Source organism: Nicotiana sylvestris, chromosome 12 (genome assembly GCF_000393655.2).
Source record: "Nicotiana sylvestris chromosome 12, ASM39365v2, whole genome shotgun sequence".
NCBI lineage: Eukaryota > Viridiplantae > Streptophyta > Magnoliopsida > Solanales > Solanaceae > Nicotiana > Nicotiana sylvestris.
The window spans coordinates 34140651-34158064 of NC_091068.1; the positions used below are offsets into that span (position 1 = coordinate 34140651).

At 37.1% G+C, this 17414-nt stretch overlaps 2 protein-coding genes across 2 annotated transcripts; both read left to right on the plus strand.

Moving 5' to 3' along the window:
- The first annotated feature begins 11852 nt into the window (after positions 1–11852).
- LOC138882887 (uncharacterized) lies at positions 11853–12383 on the plus strand. Its single transcript, XM_070163525.1, has 2 exons — positions 11853–12218; positions 12276–12383. Exons 1-2 carry the CDS (start codon positions 11853–11855, stop codon positions 12381–12383), a joined length of 474 nt encoding a protein of 157 aa, XP_070019626.1.
- A 456-nt stretch (positions 12384–12839) lies between these two features.
- Positions 12840–16569, plus strand: LOC138882888 (uncharacterized). The gene is made up of 8 exons (XM_070163526.1): positions 12840–12941; positions 14425–14853; positions 14997–15099; positions 15195–15250; positions 15393–15415; positions 15512–15570; positions 15687–15917; positions 16406–16569. The coding sequence occupies exons 1-8, from the start codon at positions 12840–12842 to the stop codon at positions 16567–16569; spliced, it is 1167 nt and encodes a 388-aa protein (XP_070019627.1).
- The last annotated feature ends 845 nt before the right edge of the window (positions 16570–17414 follow it).

A 17414-nucleotide genomic window follows, 5' to 3' on the forward strand; every position in this document is an offset into this window, starting at 1 on the left:
GCCGCGAGCTTCTGCTACTTCTAACTTGAATTGAATTCTGAAATAATTTCCCTTGTTTTCCAGGTGGGTGCCTGCTACTAACTTGAAACTTGAAATAATTTCGAAACGAATTCCTTTGTTCTCAAGGTGGGTGCCTGCTACTACAATAAAACAGACAAAATAAAAGAAATTTTTCTGCCCCAGTTTGGTACCGGGAACATCTGTGAGTGTTAATCGAATCATGTTATTCAAAAGAGTTCTATGAAATTAAAAGCTAAATCCCATTATCCAGGAGGGTCCTGAAAACTAAAATTAAATCTCATCTTAAGAGTGAAAATTTGAAAGCTAAATTTTTTTTCTTAAAGGTAAAACTTACGCTAAATCTCATTGTCTATGAGGGTCCCGATAACTTAAAACTACATCCCATTATCCACGAGGGTCCTGGAAAACTTTAAAATTAAATCCCATTATCCAGGAGGGTCCTGAAAACTTGAAACTAAATCACATTATCCAGGAGGGTCCTGAACAACTTTTAAAATTAAATCCCATTATCCAGGAGGTTCCTGATTTTAAGAACTAAAGATTGATAACTTAAGAAACTAAAACTGACCCCTTTTTCTTTTTCAAATTATCCTGGGAGAAAATTCGTCAGACTAGGTTTTCTATCTTAGGAGAAAGATTCATCAGACTAAGATTTTGATCCTAGGAGAAAGTTCATCAAACTAGGTCATTTTTACTCTTTTTTTTTTGTTTTTTGGTATCTTAGGAGAAAGATTCATCCGACTAAGACGTTTATCCTAGGAGAAAGATCATTGGACTAGGTTTTCTATCTTAGGAGAAAGATTCAAAGACTAAGATTTTGATCCTAGGAGAAAGTTCATTAGACTAGATCTCTTTTCTTCTTCTCTTTTTTTGGTATCTTAAGAGAAAGATTCATCAGACTAAGATTTTGATCCTAGGAGAAAATTCATTAAACTAGGTCTTTTTTCTGGTATCTTAGGAGAAAGATTCATCAGACTATGATTTTGATCCTAGGAGAAAATTCATCAGACTAGGTTTTCATCTTAGGAGAAAAATTCATCGAATTAAGTTCTTTTTTTGTTATCTTAGGAGAAAGTTACATCATAATAAGGTTTTATCCTAGGAGAAAGATTCATTAGACTAGGTTTTCTTATCTTAGGAGAAAAGTTCACCAGACTAAGATTTCTATCTTAGGAGAAAAGTTCATCAGACTAAAATTTTGATCCTAGGAGAAAGTTCATCAGACTAGGTCCTTTTTTGTTATCTTAGGAGAAATATTCATCAGACTAAGATTTATTGGGAGGAAAATCCATCAGACTAGGACTTTTTATCCTAGGAGGAAAAAATGTAAAGATCAATGGCAAAATTTAATGCACAATAGCAAGACAAATAAAGGCAAAGATTTGAGAAACTTCCCTTTGTCGGCTCTTCTCTTCTTTTCTTTGTCTTCTCTTTTTTTTGTTGTTTTTTTTGTTTTTTTTGAATCACTTTCCTTGCACTGCTTTGTTCCTGTTTCATACAAAGAAAAATTTGTCAGTTTTGAAAATGGTGATCGGTTTGTGGCCTTGAGTCTTGGGCAGCTTGGCTTCTGCTCAATCACCTTGAGTCTGTTTCAAGAAACTTTTGCTCTGCATCAATTCTAATTGTTTCACACCTAGAACTATTTGTATTTGTGGCTCAATCAGCCTTATCCCGACTGGAGATCTTTGCTTAGGTAACCTTTTCTGATATCTTGAATAACTTCATGCTTTTGAGCAATTTATCTGTCAGAGAGAGTCATAAGTTATCTTTGCTTGCGCCAAGTAGGCTGACAAGAGTCTTTTTTTTTTGGGGGGGGAGACCTTTGCATGAATCCTCAAGGCATGTTGCAAGTAACAACTGAGTGTGATGACCAAATTTTTTCTTGCTTGTTTTGAGTAGGACTAACTCAGAGTGAAGGACACAATGTCGCAAAGAAACAAGTATTAACAAGAAATTCCCCTGTCGGAAGGACAGAATGAAGAGTTTTTTTCAATAACTAGCCTTAATGATCATGTCATGCATTTTGGACTCAACGACCTGATCTATCAAACTAATCCAATCTTTTCTATTATCATTCTTATGACCTTTGAAGTCGGGCTTGTTCGTGCCGATCCTTTGCATTGGCTTCATGGCTCACTTTTGACTAGTGGTGCCCCGAGGAGTTTTCACCAACAAGTCTCTCTCATTTATTCATCTCTGCTTACCATCGCCTTACAGTGTCTGTGAAGGTTTTCACTAGCAAGACTCGCTCATTTTTTTTTGTGAGCAACTTGATAGTGTTCTATGTCGTGTGACAACCGTTGCTCATTGCATGCGTCTCTTGGCATTCTTGAAGGCTGATCAGGAGGTCTTTATTTGGAAGGATTTTGGATAGGGTTGGAAAGAAATGACGTCATGAAGGCTCAAAATAGACTCAAAATAAAGGGGGTTGTTGACTTACAACTCTTGGAATCAACTTTTTCAAAAGCGAAATAAAATCTTTGCCCCAGTTTCAACTATTGGGGATTTTTTGGAACTTTTCTTCCTTTTTTTCTCTCTTTTTTGAATTCTTATTTGGTTGGATCGAACCATGAGGCTGCCTACGTATCCTTTTTTAAGGTATCAGGTCTAACGTAGTTCAAAACATCTGACCTAACTAGTTTTCTTTCTATTCCTCTGTCTTTTTCCTTTCTTTTCTTTTTTTCTTTTTCCTTCTTTTTTTCTTTTTTTTTCTTTTTGTTTGCCCCAGCTTCTATCTTCTAAGGGCATGGACCTTCAACAGTTCTTTTCTTCTTCTTCTTCTTCTTTTTTCACTTAAACTTTCCAAGAGCTGCCCCAGTTTGTACTCTTGGGACATGGACTTTTTTTTTCTTTTTTTTTTCATTTTATTTTTTATTTTTTTGACTCTTGACTCTAAACTTGATTCCAAAAGAGGGTAGTCAAAGAAAATAACACAGGCTCAAAAGGGGTAGCGAAGGATATAAAGTGTTTGGATAGCAGAAAAAGGGCCTCCCAGCCTCGAGAAAGCCAAACATATTATTCGTTCGCAATCACGACATTGATGAACATGTCTTTATTCTTGGTGTGTCGTGGTCGCAAGACACTTTCCATCCCTTAGTGTCAAACTTTCCAACAAACTTCAATTGATTAAATATCCCCAAGCCCGATCTTCATAATGATTTGAAGGTGAATTTTACTCAACCTTAATTCCAAAGTATTTCAACTCTTTATTCATCCTCAAAATTGTTTTTTTTCTTAGTTATCTAATTCCATATTAAATTAGTTTCTAAGATCTGGCCAAAATTTTCGCATGCATGTCATGTCATTAGAACTAGCGAGAAAAGAACTAAGAACAGAATGCACCAAAGGACAAACTATATTTCATTGAGTAAAGGATGAAAGGGTTTGACAACAAGACAAACAACCTAAAATCCGAGTTACAGCGCAAAAATAACTTGGCGAATGAAAATAGCAACAAAACATGCAGACAAGACTCATACGAATAGAATAGAGGGATAAAAGGGTTTGACTTAATAAAACAAATAGAATCTGGATCGCAACCCTAAAATAACCCAGATAATAGAAAAAACATCAAAACAAACTACCAAGATTCCTTCCTAATGAGGAGGGAATGACTTTTCAATTGCTAAGCTTGACATTTAGTGGGATGACCCGGCCGGTCGTCTTAAGAATTTAGACCGCGATCCCCTATTAACTGTTTTCCCGTATTTGTTTCTGCTATTGTGAGTTGTCGGGAGGGTTTATTTGGAGTTTTGGAGAGTTTTGGGACACTCAGTCCCTAAATGAGAGCTTAAGTTTTGGAAAGTTGGCCGTAGTGGGAACAATGTGAAGATGGCCTTTAAATGGAATTCTGATGGTTCCGTTAGCTCCGTTGGGTGATTTTGGATTTAGGAGCGTGTTCAAATTGTGTTTTGGAGGTCCGTAGCTAATTTAGTCTTGAAATGCCGAAAGTTGAATTTTTGAAGTTTCCGGTTCGATAGTGAGATTTGGATCCGAGGGTCGGAATGGAATTTTGGAAGTTGGAGTAGCTCCGTAGTGTTGAATGTGATGATTGTGCAAAATTTTAGGTCATTCAGACGAGGTTTGATAAACTTTTTGATCGAAAGCGTATTTTTAGAGTTTTTGAAGATCTTAGGCTTGAATCCGATGCTAAATTGGTGTTTTGATATTGTTTTGAGCATTCTGAAGGTTGGAAAAAGTTTGAATGAAGTTATGGGATATGTTGGTGGGTTTGGTTGAGGTCCCAGGGGCCTCGGGTGTATTTCGGATGCTCAAACGGGCACTTTTGATCTTTGGGAGATTGTTGGTTTCCTGGTATTTTTGCAGTAGTGATTTGTTCATTGCAATCGTGTGAGATCACCTGCGATCACGTAGAGTAAGTTGAGACCAGGCATTTTTGGGAATTGCGATTGCAGAGGAAGGAGTGTGATCGCATAAGGTGAGTTTGTTGGTCATTGCGTTCGCATAAGGACTCTTGCGTTCGCGTAGAAGGACTTGGTGTGGTAGTGGGGTGATGGAATTTTCTCTATGAGATCGTATAGAGCGGGTTGTGATTGCATTGTTTGAGGAAGTTGTCTTATGCGATCGCATAGGTATTTCTGCGATCGCATAGGGTTAAATCTGGGCAGTATTTAAATAGCTCATCTGCGATCCTTCTTCATTTTCTACCATTTTTGAACGGGACTGAAGCTTTTAGGGGTGATTTTTGAGGAAACCAAAGGGGAATCACTTGGAGGTAATATTTTGACTTCATAACTCATTTATATGTGATTAAAGACCTAATTAGTGGTGAAAAATTTGGGAAAAATGGGCAATTAGGGCTTAGATTAAGAGACCTTAACATGGGTATTTGAGGGGACAATTGAACTCCGATTTCAGTGTTCTTGTTATGTATAGACTCGTGAGAGTATGAGATTTCTGAAAATGTACATTTTACCCAATTTTCGAGACGTGGGCCCGAGGGTTGTTTTGGTCATTTTACCTAATTTCGCGTATTAGCTTAGAATTTGATTGTAGAATCGATTACTTGAAGTGTTATTTACATTATGCAATTGAATTGAATAGATTTGAGCCATTTGAAGTCGAGTATTCGTGGCAAAGACGTGGTTTCTGGTTGATTTTGAGCTGGTTCGAGGTAAGTGGCTTGCCAAACCTTGTGTGGGGACCTTCCCCTTAGGATTTGGTATTACTGTTAATTGAAATGCCTTGTACGTGAGGTGACGAGTGCGTACTTGTGCTAATTGCTGAAAATCCGATTTTCATTAAGTAATTACTAGTATGTTTCCTTTCCTGTTTATATTACTTGCACTTACAGACTGTTGTTAGCTTAGGAAAGCATGTTTACGTGATTTAATTGCCTTATTTGCTCAAACTGCTTTACCTGAATTTTGTGCAACATGTTAGACTAGAATTACTTGTTTTGCCTTAATATGAAATTAACATTTGCTGATTTTTTTTCCTGATGCTGTTGTGTATTTTTATTTGGGACTACGGATGTGGGATTCTGGTAGCTCCCCCTTGTCTGTTTATTTGAGAATACGGATGTGGGATTCCAGTAGATCCCCCTGCACAGTTATATGGAACTACGGGACTACACCCGGTAGATTCCCCCAATACTGGGTATTTACACTTGGGACTACGGAACGGGATTCCGGTAAATCCCCGCGCACTATGAGTTGGACAACGAGGCGGTATCCTGGGAAATCCATTGGATATGTATAAATGGGACTACAGGATGGTATCCTGGGAGATCCCCGGTTGTTATTTTTGGTACTGAGTTGTATTTCTTTCTGTGTTTACTTTGCCTCTATAATAGTTGTTGATGTCCTTTATATCCGTTGTTACTTTTACCATTGTACTTATTTATTCTACTCTACACTGACGAACTTTATATTTTATCTAACCTCAGTAGGGCCCTGACCTTCCTCGTCACTACCTGACCGAGATTAGGCTTGGCACTTACTGAGTACCGTTGTGGTGTACTCATGCCCTTTTTGCGCATGTTTTTCATGTGCAGATCCAGGTACCTTGACTCAGTCTTACCATCCTTGAGGTGAGGCAACCCTTCGGAAACTTCGAGGTATATTTGCCCCGTTCGCAGATCGAAGAGTCTCTCTCCACTCTCTCTTGTAGTTATAGCCCTTCTGTATTTACTTTGTTTTAGACATTCTAGAGCTAGAGCACTATGTAGTATCCCTAGCTTGTGATTTCATGAGATTCCGGGTTTTGGGAAAAACATTAGTTTTGAGAGTTGATATTGTGTATGCCGAGCGGCACTATTAAACACTGTTTATTTCACTATTTCGGTTTTTATTTGTTTTCTTCCGCAAATTGGTTTATTTTCAGCATTATTAGTCTTACTATAGAGACTAGGTGTCGTCACGATGGGCGAACCGGGGTCGTGACATTTAGCCACAAATTTTGCGGTGCTCGTGCTCGCCTTCTAGGGTGTTTTGGTGGCTGGGAAACATACTGAGGTGGAGCAACATATTATTGTGGGTTCTGAGGTGGATAGTAATGCTCAGGGGAGTTATCAGAAATCAGACGAGGCTGGCCATACCTTCGAGACGTTCTCCTAGGACCTCTTCTCGACCTGGATGTCATCATGATTTCTTCATCCATCTTATTCGTGCCACTAAAACTATTAGATTCAAATTGGACAGCCTGAGTTGCGGCTTTGAGAACTACTTGACTTATAATTTTGCCTGTCTTAAGACCATTCTCAACCATTTCCCCCATTTTGATTGCTTTTGAGAAGGATTTACCCAACATCATGTTTTGAAAGTAATCGGGCTCTTGAGCCTGAAGGAAGACAGTGATTAACTCGTGGTCATCCATGGGTCGCTTAACTCTAGCCGCTTGCTCTCTCCATTTAATGGCATGTTCTCTGAAACTTTCAGTTGGTTTCTTTTTCAGGTTTGGAAAGGAATTGCGGTCTGGGGTGATGTCGATGTTATTTTAGAACTGTTTGACAAAAGCCTGGGCCATGTCATCCCAAATATATCAGCAAGATGTGTCTTGATCAATAAACCATTCAGAGGCTACCCCCGTAAGGATTTCCCCAAAATAAGCCATCAGTAATTCTTCATTTCCTCTCGCACCTCTTAGTTGATTGCAATACCTTTTCAGGTGGGCTATGGGGTCTCCATGTCTATCATACTTTTCAGATTTTAGAGTTTTGAAGCCAGGTGACAAACGAACATCGGGGAACATACATAGATCCTTGAAGGAAATACTCTTCTGACCTGCCAAACCTTGCATGTTTTTCAACTGTTGTTCTAAGCTTTTCACTCTCTGAGCCATTTATTCCTATGCCATCTTTCGGGCAGGCTTCTCAATGTTTGCAGGAATATCAAACAAGTACGAGTGATACTTAGGAGAGTGGTACTGCTCTTGCTGGGTAGCAAATTGTGAGTCATGACAAGGCTATCCTTGGCCATTGGCCCATGCTTGATACATTTTGGTCATTTGCTGTTTCAGTATTCTATTTTCCTGAAACACAGTAGATTCTTGTCGAACCCTCTGACCATGAGTCTCTTGAGCACTTGTAACAGCTTCGATGTCAGTTATCAGTTTTCCTTGGATCTTGTGTTGTCCGCTTACTACAAACCGGCCACCTCAAACTTTCTTCCCAATTCAAAACAAAAGACAAGTTAGAATGGACTCAGTCAGTCCTTATTATTATCATCATTTTTTCACTCTTTTTTTCATTTTTTTTATTTTTTTTTGGTTGATCGAACCTGATGTTGGTTCCCTACGTATTATGTGGGAACATGAATTAGATCTTTCTTATTTCGGAAAGATTAGGAATAAAGTAAATAAACTAACTTTTTTTTTTTGGATTTTGCACTTTTTTCGAAAAAAGATTAAAAAGAAGAAACAAAATATTTTTGGATTTCGATTTGTTTATTTGTTTTTTTTAAAATTTTTTTGAAAAGAAAAACTTCTAAGAAAGAAAGAAAATATTATTTTCTTTTGAATTTTTTTTCCTTTTTTTTTTTAGAATTTCGAAAGAAAAACTTCTAAAGAAGAAAGGAAATATTTTTGGAATTTTAGAATTTTATTTTGAATGAAAGAAATGCTTCTAAATAAAAAGAAAATATTTTTGAATCTTGAATTTCCTTTTTAATTTTTGAAAGAACAACTTCTAAAGAAGGATGAAAATATTTTTGGATTTTTAGAAGAAATTAAAATAAAATATTATTGGATTTTTTTAAATTGGGGTTTCAAAGAAAGACTTTTCTAAAAAGGAAGTAAAGGAAAATATTTTTGACTTTTTTTTAAAATTGGAGCCGGAACCGATGAGGTTTGCCTACGTATCTCACATCCGGTGAGAATCAGACCCGAGTAGTTTGGTAGTTTTCACATAATTAGAACATGATATTGGCTCACTTTCATTCTTGTAAATACATTTTCTTTCCCTTTTTTTCAAAAATTTTGGTAGAGTTTCGAGGCATTTTCAAATATTGGGATTCTCAGAACCGGGCGAATTCTCTATCCTACCTCACTCTTGATTTTTCTGTTATTTTTCTTTCCTTAGCCGGTCAACATACAAACCGAAACAAATAAATTTACAAATAGCACGCAAGATGTATCAGGATGGTCTTTCATTTTGGGTACACCTGTCCTAGACGGATCCAACTTCTGTGTTGAGTCCCCAAAGTCAAATGCACATGATGCAAACAAACGTTCCAACTAGGGATCCGACATGAGGTTATGTTATTCTAGGTTTAAACCTGGGGTTGTGTTCTAGACATGGCTTGCCCAAGCAGACAACTCGAGCCGAGGTGGGGGTAATGTACCGGGAGCACAAAAGTCTACCCGTCCTTGTTGCTAACCCAAACCTCGTTCTATTTGTTATGACTTCTAACAGAAAAGTGGGCCACGCGTACGTCTGCACCATATTTTTAGAAGACTCAGAATGGAGGCGTAAGAAGACAGTTTAATATAGTTCAAATAATATCAAAGCGGTAAATAAGCGGCAATTAGCACATTAGGTCCACAAGTACAGTAATATCAACAAACAATAAAGCCAAGCATAGATCATATTAACAAGCTCGAATTCTGAACCCTGAACCAGAAGTTCTAGGTTCTTTTCCCCAACAAAGTCGCCAGAGCTGTCACACCTCCTTTTTACCATCCGAGAGGGGTATATGGGAGTTTTTCTAATTTATGTGACAATCAAAACGAGGTTATTTATATAAAATTCAGAGTCACCACTTGAGATAATTTATTGTGTCCCAAGTCACCAGTTTAAAATCCCGAATCAAGGAAGGTTGACTCTTATTATGGTCTACGAACATAGAAATCTGGGTAAGGAATTCAGTTAACCCGAGTGAAAATGTTAGGCATTCTCGGGTTCCATGGTTTTAGTACGGTCGCTTTAATCATATACCTGACTTATTAAATTGTTTAACTATGTACTTTAGAACCTATGTGCATTATACCCTTACCGCTCTTGGTTGATTATTTGTAATTAAGAAATTGTCTTTAAACGAACCACATGTACGTTTACTCTTTTTGTTTGGCGCGTCAAGAATCATGTCAGGTGTACGTATACACAATTCACAACACTTAATTATTAAGAATGTTTGGCCGAAGTTGCACGAACGCATACCTTGGTTCTAATGTCGGAAATCATAATTATGTTACGCGAACGTATACATAATCACGATAATTTATTTATAAGCGCGTCTAAAGCACTCTAACAGTGTTCATTATTCTTCCTAAACTTTGAGATTATTGAGAGGTCACACGAGTTATGGATATTTGTTGGAGGCCACGTGTTTTAACTTTTGGAATTAACAAACTATTAGTATTGGAAGAAATCAGGCCTGTGAACCTTTGTTTTTGAGTGGGCTCGACAGAAAATATTTCACCTGGCCCGATTCTTTGTGAAATCATTTAAGCCCATACTACATAATAACTTTTCAAAACCAACAAAATTCACCATACTAAGTATTTGTGGATTCAACCTCAATAAACTAGTTGAGATAAGTTTTAGAAAAATCCTGCAGTCCCCTTTAACCTACAAACACGACATTGGCCCATTAATTCACTAACATCAAAGTTGTTTCATGGCTCGTCAATGGTCATATGGCCCGTTTTCTCATCCTCTTCACTAGATCTCCCTAATCTCAACTATTTTAACCTTCTTTACCCTATGTATTTATTTTAAAACAAATGCATAACAATAAAATTAAATTTCTAACACGTGACCATAGATAAAATTAAACAAGAATCAACACACTACAAACTAAGCTACTTAAACAAATAAGAAGGCAGTAAAACAAAACAAATGGAAACAAAAGCAAAATATTAGTACTAACTAAACTTATCTAAAATAAAATGAGAAGGCAGTAAATAAGCAAAACAAATAGGCATGGAATGTCTCTTTAAAAATAAGAATAATTGCAAAAGGAAATAAGATTAACCTCAATGAAGCTTCTTCGTTATCTTATTGATGAAAGTTCGCGTGCGAACCAGCTAGTACAATAATGAATATTGAATACTCAAACTAAAAGCAAGACCACGAACAGGACCAACGACATCTAACTGAATCATCAACGAGAAATTCGACTCAAAGAAAGAGAGGATGGACGGTGCATGTGTGATTTTGGGAGGCAATTTGTGACTAGTTTCATTACAATTTTATGTATTTTTGGGCATTTTTAGCTGAATTTCAGCTAGGTTTGAGCTCTGTTTTTTTCACTTTTTGGAGCTGGGTTTACTACATTTTTAGCTAGATGTTGCTGCGCTTTTAGGTGCTTTTGAGCTTGATTTTGGTGACTATTTTTCAGCAGTAAACAGGGGATGATTTGAGGTGGTTTGAGGTGTTATTTAATGGCTTCACATGGCTAAAACTGTTGTTCGTTTGGTTGAGGAAGAAGCTGATTTTAGGTTGTATTGGACAGTTTGTTTTTTGCAAGAGAGGGCTGTTTCGATAATAAAAATGATGTGAGGAGTTGTTGCTGGTTTTAATGGTGTTTAATGGTGGAAAATAAGGTTGTCAATGGTGGTGAAGGAAGATAAAGCTTCAGGTGTTTCATGCTTGTTTATGACTACACTTTTGGTTATGTGTATATGAAGGCTAGGAGAAGAAGAGATTGTCAAATTAAAATTGAAGAAGAACCTTGCCTTTTCCTCTTGTTCTCTGTTTTCGTTCTTTGTTTTTCTTAACCGTCTCTGTTTATACCTCCAGACCTATGTCTGATGTGGGGAGGTTTTATGTGGGGAATCTTTTTGTGGGGAATTGGGAATGGGATAAGAATGTGCCATGATTAATTGGTGAGCAAGGAAAGAAAAAAAATGAATGTGAAAATATTTGTAGATAAGAAAGGAAAAATGTGAGTGTGTGCGCATGTGCGTTCAGGATTATTTTGAAATCAAAAGTTTGCTACCAAACTTTCTTTCTGCCGTGAGTGGGCATGAGGCAAATGATTTTGCTTTCCTTCATTTTCTTTTTATTTTCAAAAAAAACTAATAAAATGCTTTGCTTAAACAAAACAACAAAAAAAAGGTGTAGAAAGATCAAGAATAATTAGACCTAATAGAAAATACAAGTATGACTATTTTTTGTAGCTGTTTTTTTTTTAATTTTCTTAAATAAAACCTACTAAAAATGAAATAAAGGTTAAAATATGTAGATTAAACTTAAAAAATTTTACATACTAAAATGTATTAAAAAATTAAGTGCTCACAATTAAGTTAAGTGAAAATTAGGTACCACACAAATCACCCCCCCCCTCTTGTGTGGTATTGAAGTCTAAAATATTAATCGGTATCAGAGCGAGTTATCCTTGAAGAGGCTAACACCTTAGGAACAGATTAAGATGAATGCACCACCTGGAAACTGGGAAGGGCAATCTACTGCTAGGCCTCCACTCTTTAATGGCCAGTACTATTCTTGGTGGAAGAACAAGATGAGAGATCACATCATAAGAGAATACTATGAACTTTGGGACATAATTACTTATGGTCCCCTGGCTACTACAAAGAAGAATGCTGAAGGAGGGGATGTGCCAAAGACAAGAGCTGACTATACTGCTGAAGATTTGAAGAAATGGGAAAAGAATGTCAAGGCCAAGAAATGGCTTGTGTGTGGACTAGGTCCAGACGAGTACAACATGATTCAAAGTTATACCACTGCTAAGGAGATATGGGACACCCTACAAGTGGCCCATGAAGGAACTCCTCAAGTAAAGAAATCAAGAGGAACACTGCTATATTCTCAATATGAGAATTTCACCATGAAGGAAGGAGAAACCATCCAAGAGATGTACACAAGGTTCACAATACTAATAAATAAACTTAAGTCTCTTGGAAGAATTATCCTTGAAGAAGACAAGGTTGAGAAAATCTAGACGAGGGTCTTGCCAGTAATTTGGGAAAGAAAAATCACGGCTATTCAGGAATCAAAGAACATTGCTACCCTCAAGTTGGATGAGCTGATTGAAAATCTCACTGCCTATGAACTAAGAAGACAAATGATGAAGATGGATGCACCCAAGAAGGAAAGAAGTCTGGCTCTCAGAATAGCTGAAGGTGTAGATGTAGAGGATGATGAAATGGCTATGATCACAACGGATTTCAAGAAGTACCTAATTAGAGGAAAGGGTTATTCAAGAGGTGCAACCTTCAACAAACTAAGGGCTCCTGAAAAACAGACCAACGAGGGCTGCTACAAATGTGGTAAGACTGACCACATGATCAAAAATTGCCCCCAGTGGGAAATTGAATGGAAGAAGGAAAGGGTTGAACGAAGAAACAGGAAGAAGGAATAGGTTCAACCCAAAAGGAACAAAGGATCAACAAAGGCTATGGTTGTTGCTTGGGGAGAGACCTCAGATGAGGATTTAGAAGATGAAGCTAGAGATGAACAAGCACTTATGGCCATTGGAGAATCAGACGATGAACAAGAGGTAAGTGTTATTCATCTCAAAGACAAGATTAAATTTTTGTCTAAAGAAAGGCTATCTGAATTATTGCTAGACTTCATTGATGAGTCTGAGGTCATAAACAATGAGAAGGAACAGTTGTCTAGGGAATGTGTGATCCTAAAAGCCAAGTGCAAAAATCTTGAATTTAGGGCTAGTGAAAGTGATAGTAAAAATGTTGAGTTAAAGAACCAGGTTCTTGAACTTGACACCAGTGTCCTAGAACATAGGTCTGAAAATTTTAAACTGAAATTAAGAACAAGTAAGAAGAAAGCTGATCACACGCATCTCACCTTAGAAGAAAATCTAGGAAAAATAAAGGATGAGTTGTACAAGAAAGATGAGTAGATAAGAGTCCTAAAAGAAGATCTAGGCAAGGCGAATCATGAACTAGATAGAACTTGCAAATGGAATAAATCCTCTGATGCACTATCCTGGTTACAAGAGCACCACAACAGCAACAAGAGAGGACTTGGCTATGGGACCCCAACACCTAAGTGGGATCCCAAAAGCAAATACATCACACTTCCTGAAAATAAAATCTGCACACATTGTGGCAAGACTGGTCATTATAAAAGTGAATGTAATGCAAAAGAAAAGGCCAATCAAAAGAACAAAACCTTGTTCAAGAGAAAATAGGCTGCTTGGATTGGCCAAAAGGAATTTAATTCACCTTTTTGCCTATAGAAAGGGACCCAAACTAGTTTGTATTCCTAAGACTAACCCCTGATTTTGTTTAGCAGGTCCAAGTGAAGGGAAGTAGACAAATATGGTACATGGATAATGGCTGCTCAAAGCATATGACTGGAAATAAGAACCAGTTCCTTTCACTTGAGAGTCTAAAAGGAGGTAATGTCTCCTTTGGAAATGGGAAGAAAGGTGAGATCATTGGGGTTGGAATGGTAGGTAAGACAGACTCACATTCCATTGAGAATATCTACTTGATAGATGACTTAAAATATAGCCTAATTAGTGTATCACAACTGGGTGACAGAGGTAACCTGGTAGCATTCACCTCTACCAAATATTTGTGATTAATCTTACCACTGACAAGATTGTTTTGCAGGGAAAAAGAGTTAACAATATTTACATTGTAGATTTGTCCACTCTTTCAGAAAATGAACTCACTTGCTTGAGTGTGTTGGACAATGTTCCCCTCCTGTGGCACAAAAGACTTGGTCATGCAAGTTTGAATCAACTCAACAAATTAGTCTCCAAGGACCTGGTGATAGGGTTACCTAACATCAAGTTAAAGGAAGAAAAAGTTCGTGAGGCCTGTGCAAGGGGGAAGCAGGTAAGATCATCTTTTAAAAACAAGAAAATGTTAAGCACAACCAGGATGATAGAACTAGTTCATATGGATCTCTGTGGTCCAATGAGAACATTAAGCAGATGTGGTAAGAAATATATGATGGTACTTGTTGATGATTACTCTAGGTTTACTTGGGTATTGTTTTTAACATCTAAGGATGGAGCATTTGACATGTTTACTGACTTTGTTAGTAAAACTCAGAAAGAACTATATAATCAACTTGCATTAATAAGGTCTGATCATGGAACTGAATTTGAAAATGCTAAGTTTGCTGAATTTTGTGATGAGCATGGTATATATCATAATTTCTCTGCCCCTAGGACTCCTCAACAAAATGGAGTAGTTGAAAGAAAGAATAAGACTCTTGAGGATATGGCTAGGACTATGCTACTTTCTAGTAAAATGCCCCATAGCTTTTGGGCAGAGGCTGTAAATACTACATGTTACATCATTAATAGATGCATAACTAGACCTCTTATAGAGAAGACACCCTATGAGTTACTTAAAGGGAGAAAACCAAATATATCTCATCTTAGGGCATTTGGATGCAAGTACTTTGTGAACAATAATAGAAAGGACTCCCAGGTAAGTTTGATCCCAGAAGTGATGAGGGAGTATTCTTGGGATATTCTTCACATAGCAAAGCTTATAAAATGTACAATAAAAGAACTTTGTGTGTAGAAGAAATTGTACATGTAGTTTTTGATGAAACTAACATTCTTTCTGAGAGACAAGAACATGAAGATGAAGCTATTGGGATGGTAAAAGAATTGAGTGAAGTCACAGCTCAAGCTGAAGATGCACCAAAAGAAGGAATAGGTGATGGAACAGGTTCTTCCATCTAGGGCAACTTGACAGGGGGAACTGAACAAAGAAGAACTGAAACCAATCCCCTAATGGAACCTGTCCATGAGCCTATTCCTCAGCAAAAGAACATGGGAGAAATATCAAACAGAAACCAGTTGGTTGTGAAACCTTACAAGTATCAAAGTTCTCATCCCATTGGGAACATAATTACTGATCCAACATTTGGAGTTAAAACTAGATCACAATTAAAGAATCTGTGTGCTTTTGATGATTTCTTATCTCTTATTAAACCTAAAAATGTTGCTGAGGCTTTGCAGGATACAGATTGGGTAAATGCAATGTAAGATGAACTCAATCAGTTTGAGAGAAGTCAAGTTTGGTAGCTAGTTCCAAGACACAAGGACAGATACGTAATTGGCACTAAATGGGTCTTTAGAAACAAGCTTGATGAAGATGTAACAGTTATAAGAAACAAGGCAAGGCTGGTGGTCCAAGGTTATAGCCAAGAGGAGGGCATAGATTATGATGAGACCTTTCCTCCAGTTGCAAGACTGGAGACAATAAGACTCCTTATAGCCTTTCCAGCACACATGGAATTTACTCTTTATCAGATGGATGTCGAAAGTGCCTTCCTAAATGGCTACCAAAAGAAGAAGTGTTTGTCAAACAACCTCCAGGGTTTGAGAGCAAAGAGTGTCCGGAACATGTGTACAAATTAGACAAGGCTCTCTATGGACTCAAGCAGGCTCCTAGAGCATGGTATGAACGACTATCCAAATTCTTGATAGAACATGGCTACAAGAGAGGTAAAATTGACAGTACTCTATTCCTGAGGGAAAAAGGTAAGGATCTTCTTGTAGTACAAATATATACTGATGACATAATTTTTGGGGCAACCACTGACAAACTGAGTAAGGACTTTGCCAAATTAATAAGGAGTGAGTTGAAATGAGTATGATGGGTGAGCTTAACTTTTCTTAGGCTTACATATTAAACAAAACCCAAATGGAACCATGATCCATCAGCAGAAATATGTAAAAGAGTTGATTAAGAAGTTTAAAATGGATGAATCAAAGGAAATAGACACACCCATTGCAACATCTACTAAATTAGACATAGATGAACCTGGTTCATCTGTTGATCAGATGTTGTATAGGGGTATGATTGGTTCACTTTTGTATCTTACTGCTAGTAGACCTAACATAGTTTTCAGTGTAGGGCTTTGTGCTCGTTTTCAGACAAAATCCTAAGGAATCTCACTTGACTGCTGTCAAGAGGATATTGTGATATTTTAAAGGCACTACTGATCTTTGCCTTTGGTACCCTAAAGGTAGTAACTTTAATCTAGTGGGATATGTTGATGCTGACTATGCAGGTTTCCTTATGGATAGAAAAAGCACCTCAGGTATGGCTCTTTTCCTTGGTTCATGTCTGGTATCATGGGCCACTAAAAAGCAGAATTCAGTGACCTTATCCACTGCTGAGGCTGAATAGGTTGTTGTTGCCTCTTGTTGTGCTCGACTACTGTGGATCAAACAGTAGCTGATAGATTTTGGCATTGAAGTTGGTTGCATCCCTATCTTTTGTGATAACTTTAGTGCTATAAGTATGACAAAGAACCCAGTTCATCATAAGAGGACTAAGCGCATAGATATTAGACATCACTTCTTAAGGGACAACTATGAGAAAGGATTGATTACCATAAAATTTTGTGCTACTGATAAACAAATTGCTAACATCTTTACTAAAGCACTGAGTAGAGAAAACTTTAAAAGGAACAGGTTAGAATTAGGGATGATTAAGATCACCTAATGGGACTAGTTTAGGATGCACAATGAAAAAAAATTGAAAAAAAATAAAAAAAATTGGCTAGGAAATCTGGAACTTGTGTAAATACCTAGATTAATTTTTACTCAGTTTCATACTATAAATAGTATACTCCTGTGACATGTGTTGATATGGCTCACTGATCTCTAATAAAATTTTCTCTATTATGGTAATTTGAGGCAGGATCAAGAGAATTCTAAATGAAGAACCTGGTTTATCAGTATTGGTCATCTAAAAAACGAGGTATATTTTCTATACTCTGCATAATTATAAATATAAATATTTAAATCATGATCAGAGTCTTACCTATGTTCAAACACATAAGAAAATCCTATCCGTTTATTTTTTGAACAAATTCCAAATCTAGGGAAGCTTAACCATTCATTCAACCTGCAATTTCAGATTGATTAGACCTTTAATTGACTGCTAAAAGCTACCGTTTGTCATTAAATAGGTCTCCTTCTTTAAATACCCATCATTACCTTCTGCCACCCTCACTATTCCAAACCGTC

Bases quoted from the DNA above. Each gene is read 5' to 3' on its own strand.
- LOC138882887 (XM_070163525.1), top strand. From the start codon at position 11,853: ATGAATGCACCACCTGGAAACTGGGAAGGGCAATCTACTGCTAGGCCT. The intron at 12,219-12,275 runs GTAAAGAAATCA...TTCACCATGAAG, and splicing joins CCCATGAAGGAACTCCTCAA to GAAGGAGAAACCATCCAAGA.
- LOC138882888 (XM_070163526.1), top strand. From the start codon at position 12,840: ATGGTTGTTGCTTGGGGAGAGACCTCAGATGAGGATTTAGAAGATGAA. The intron at 15,251-15,392 runs GTATCAAAGTTC...GAGGCTTTGCAG, and splicing joins TTGGTTGTGAAACCTTACAA to GATACAGATTGGGTAAATGC. The intron at 15,918-16,405 runs GTAAGGATCTTC...GGTACCCTAAAG, and splicing joins TCTATTCCTGAGGGAAAAAG to GTAGTAACTTTAATCTAGTG.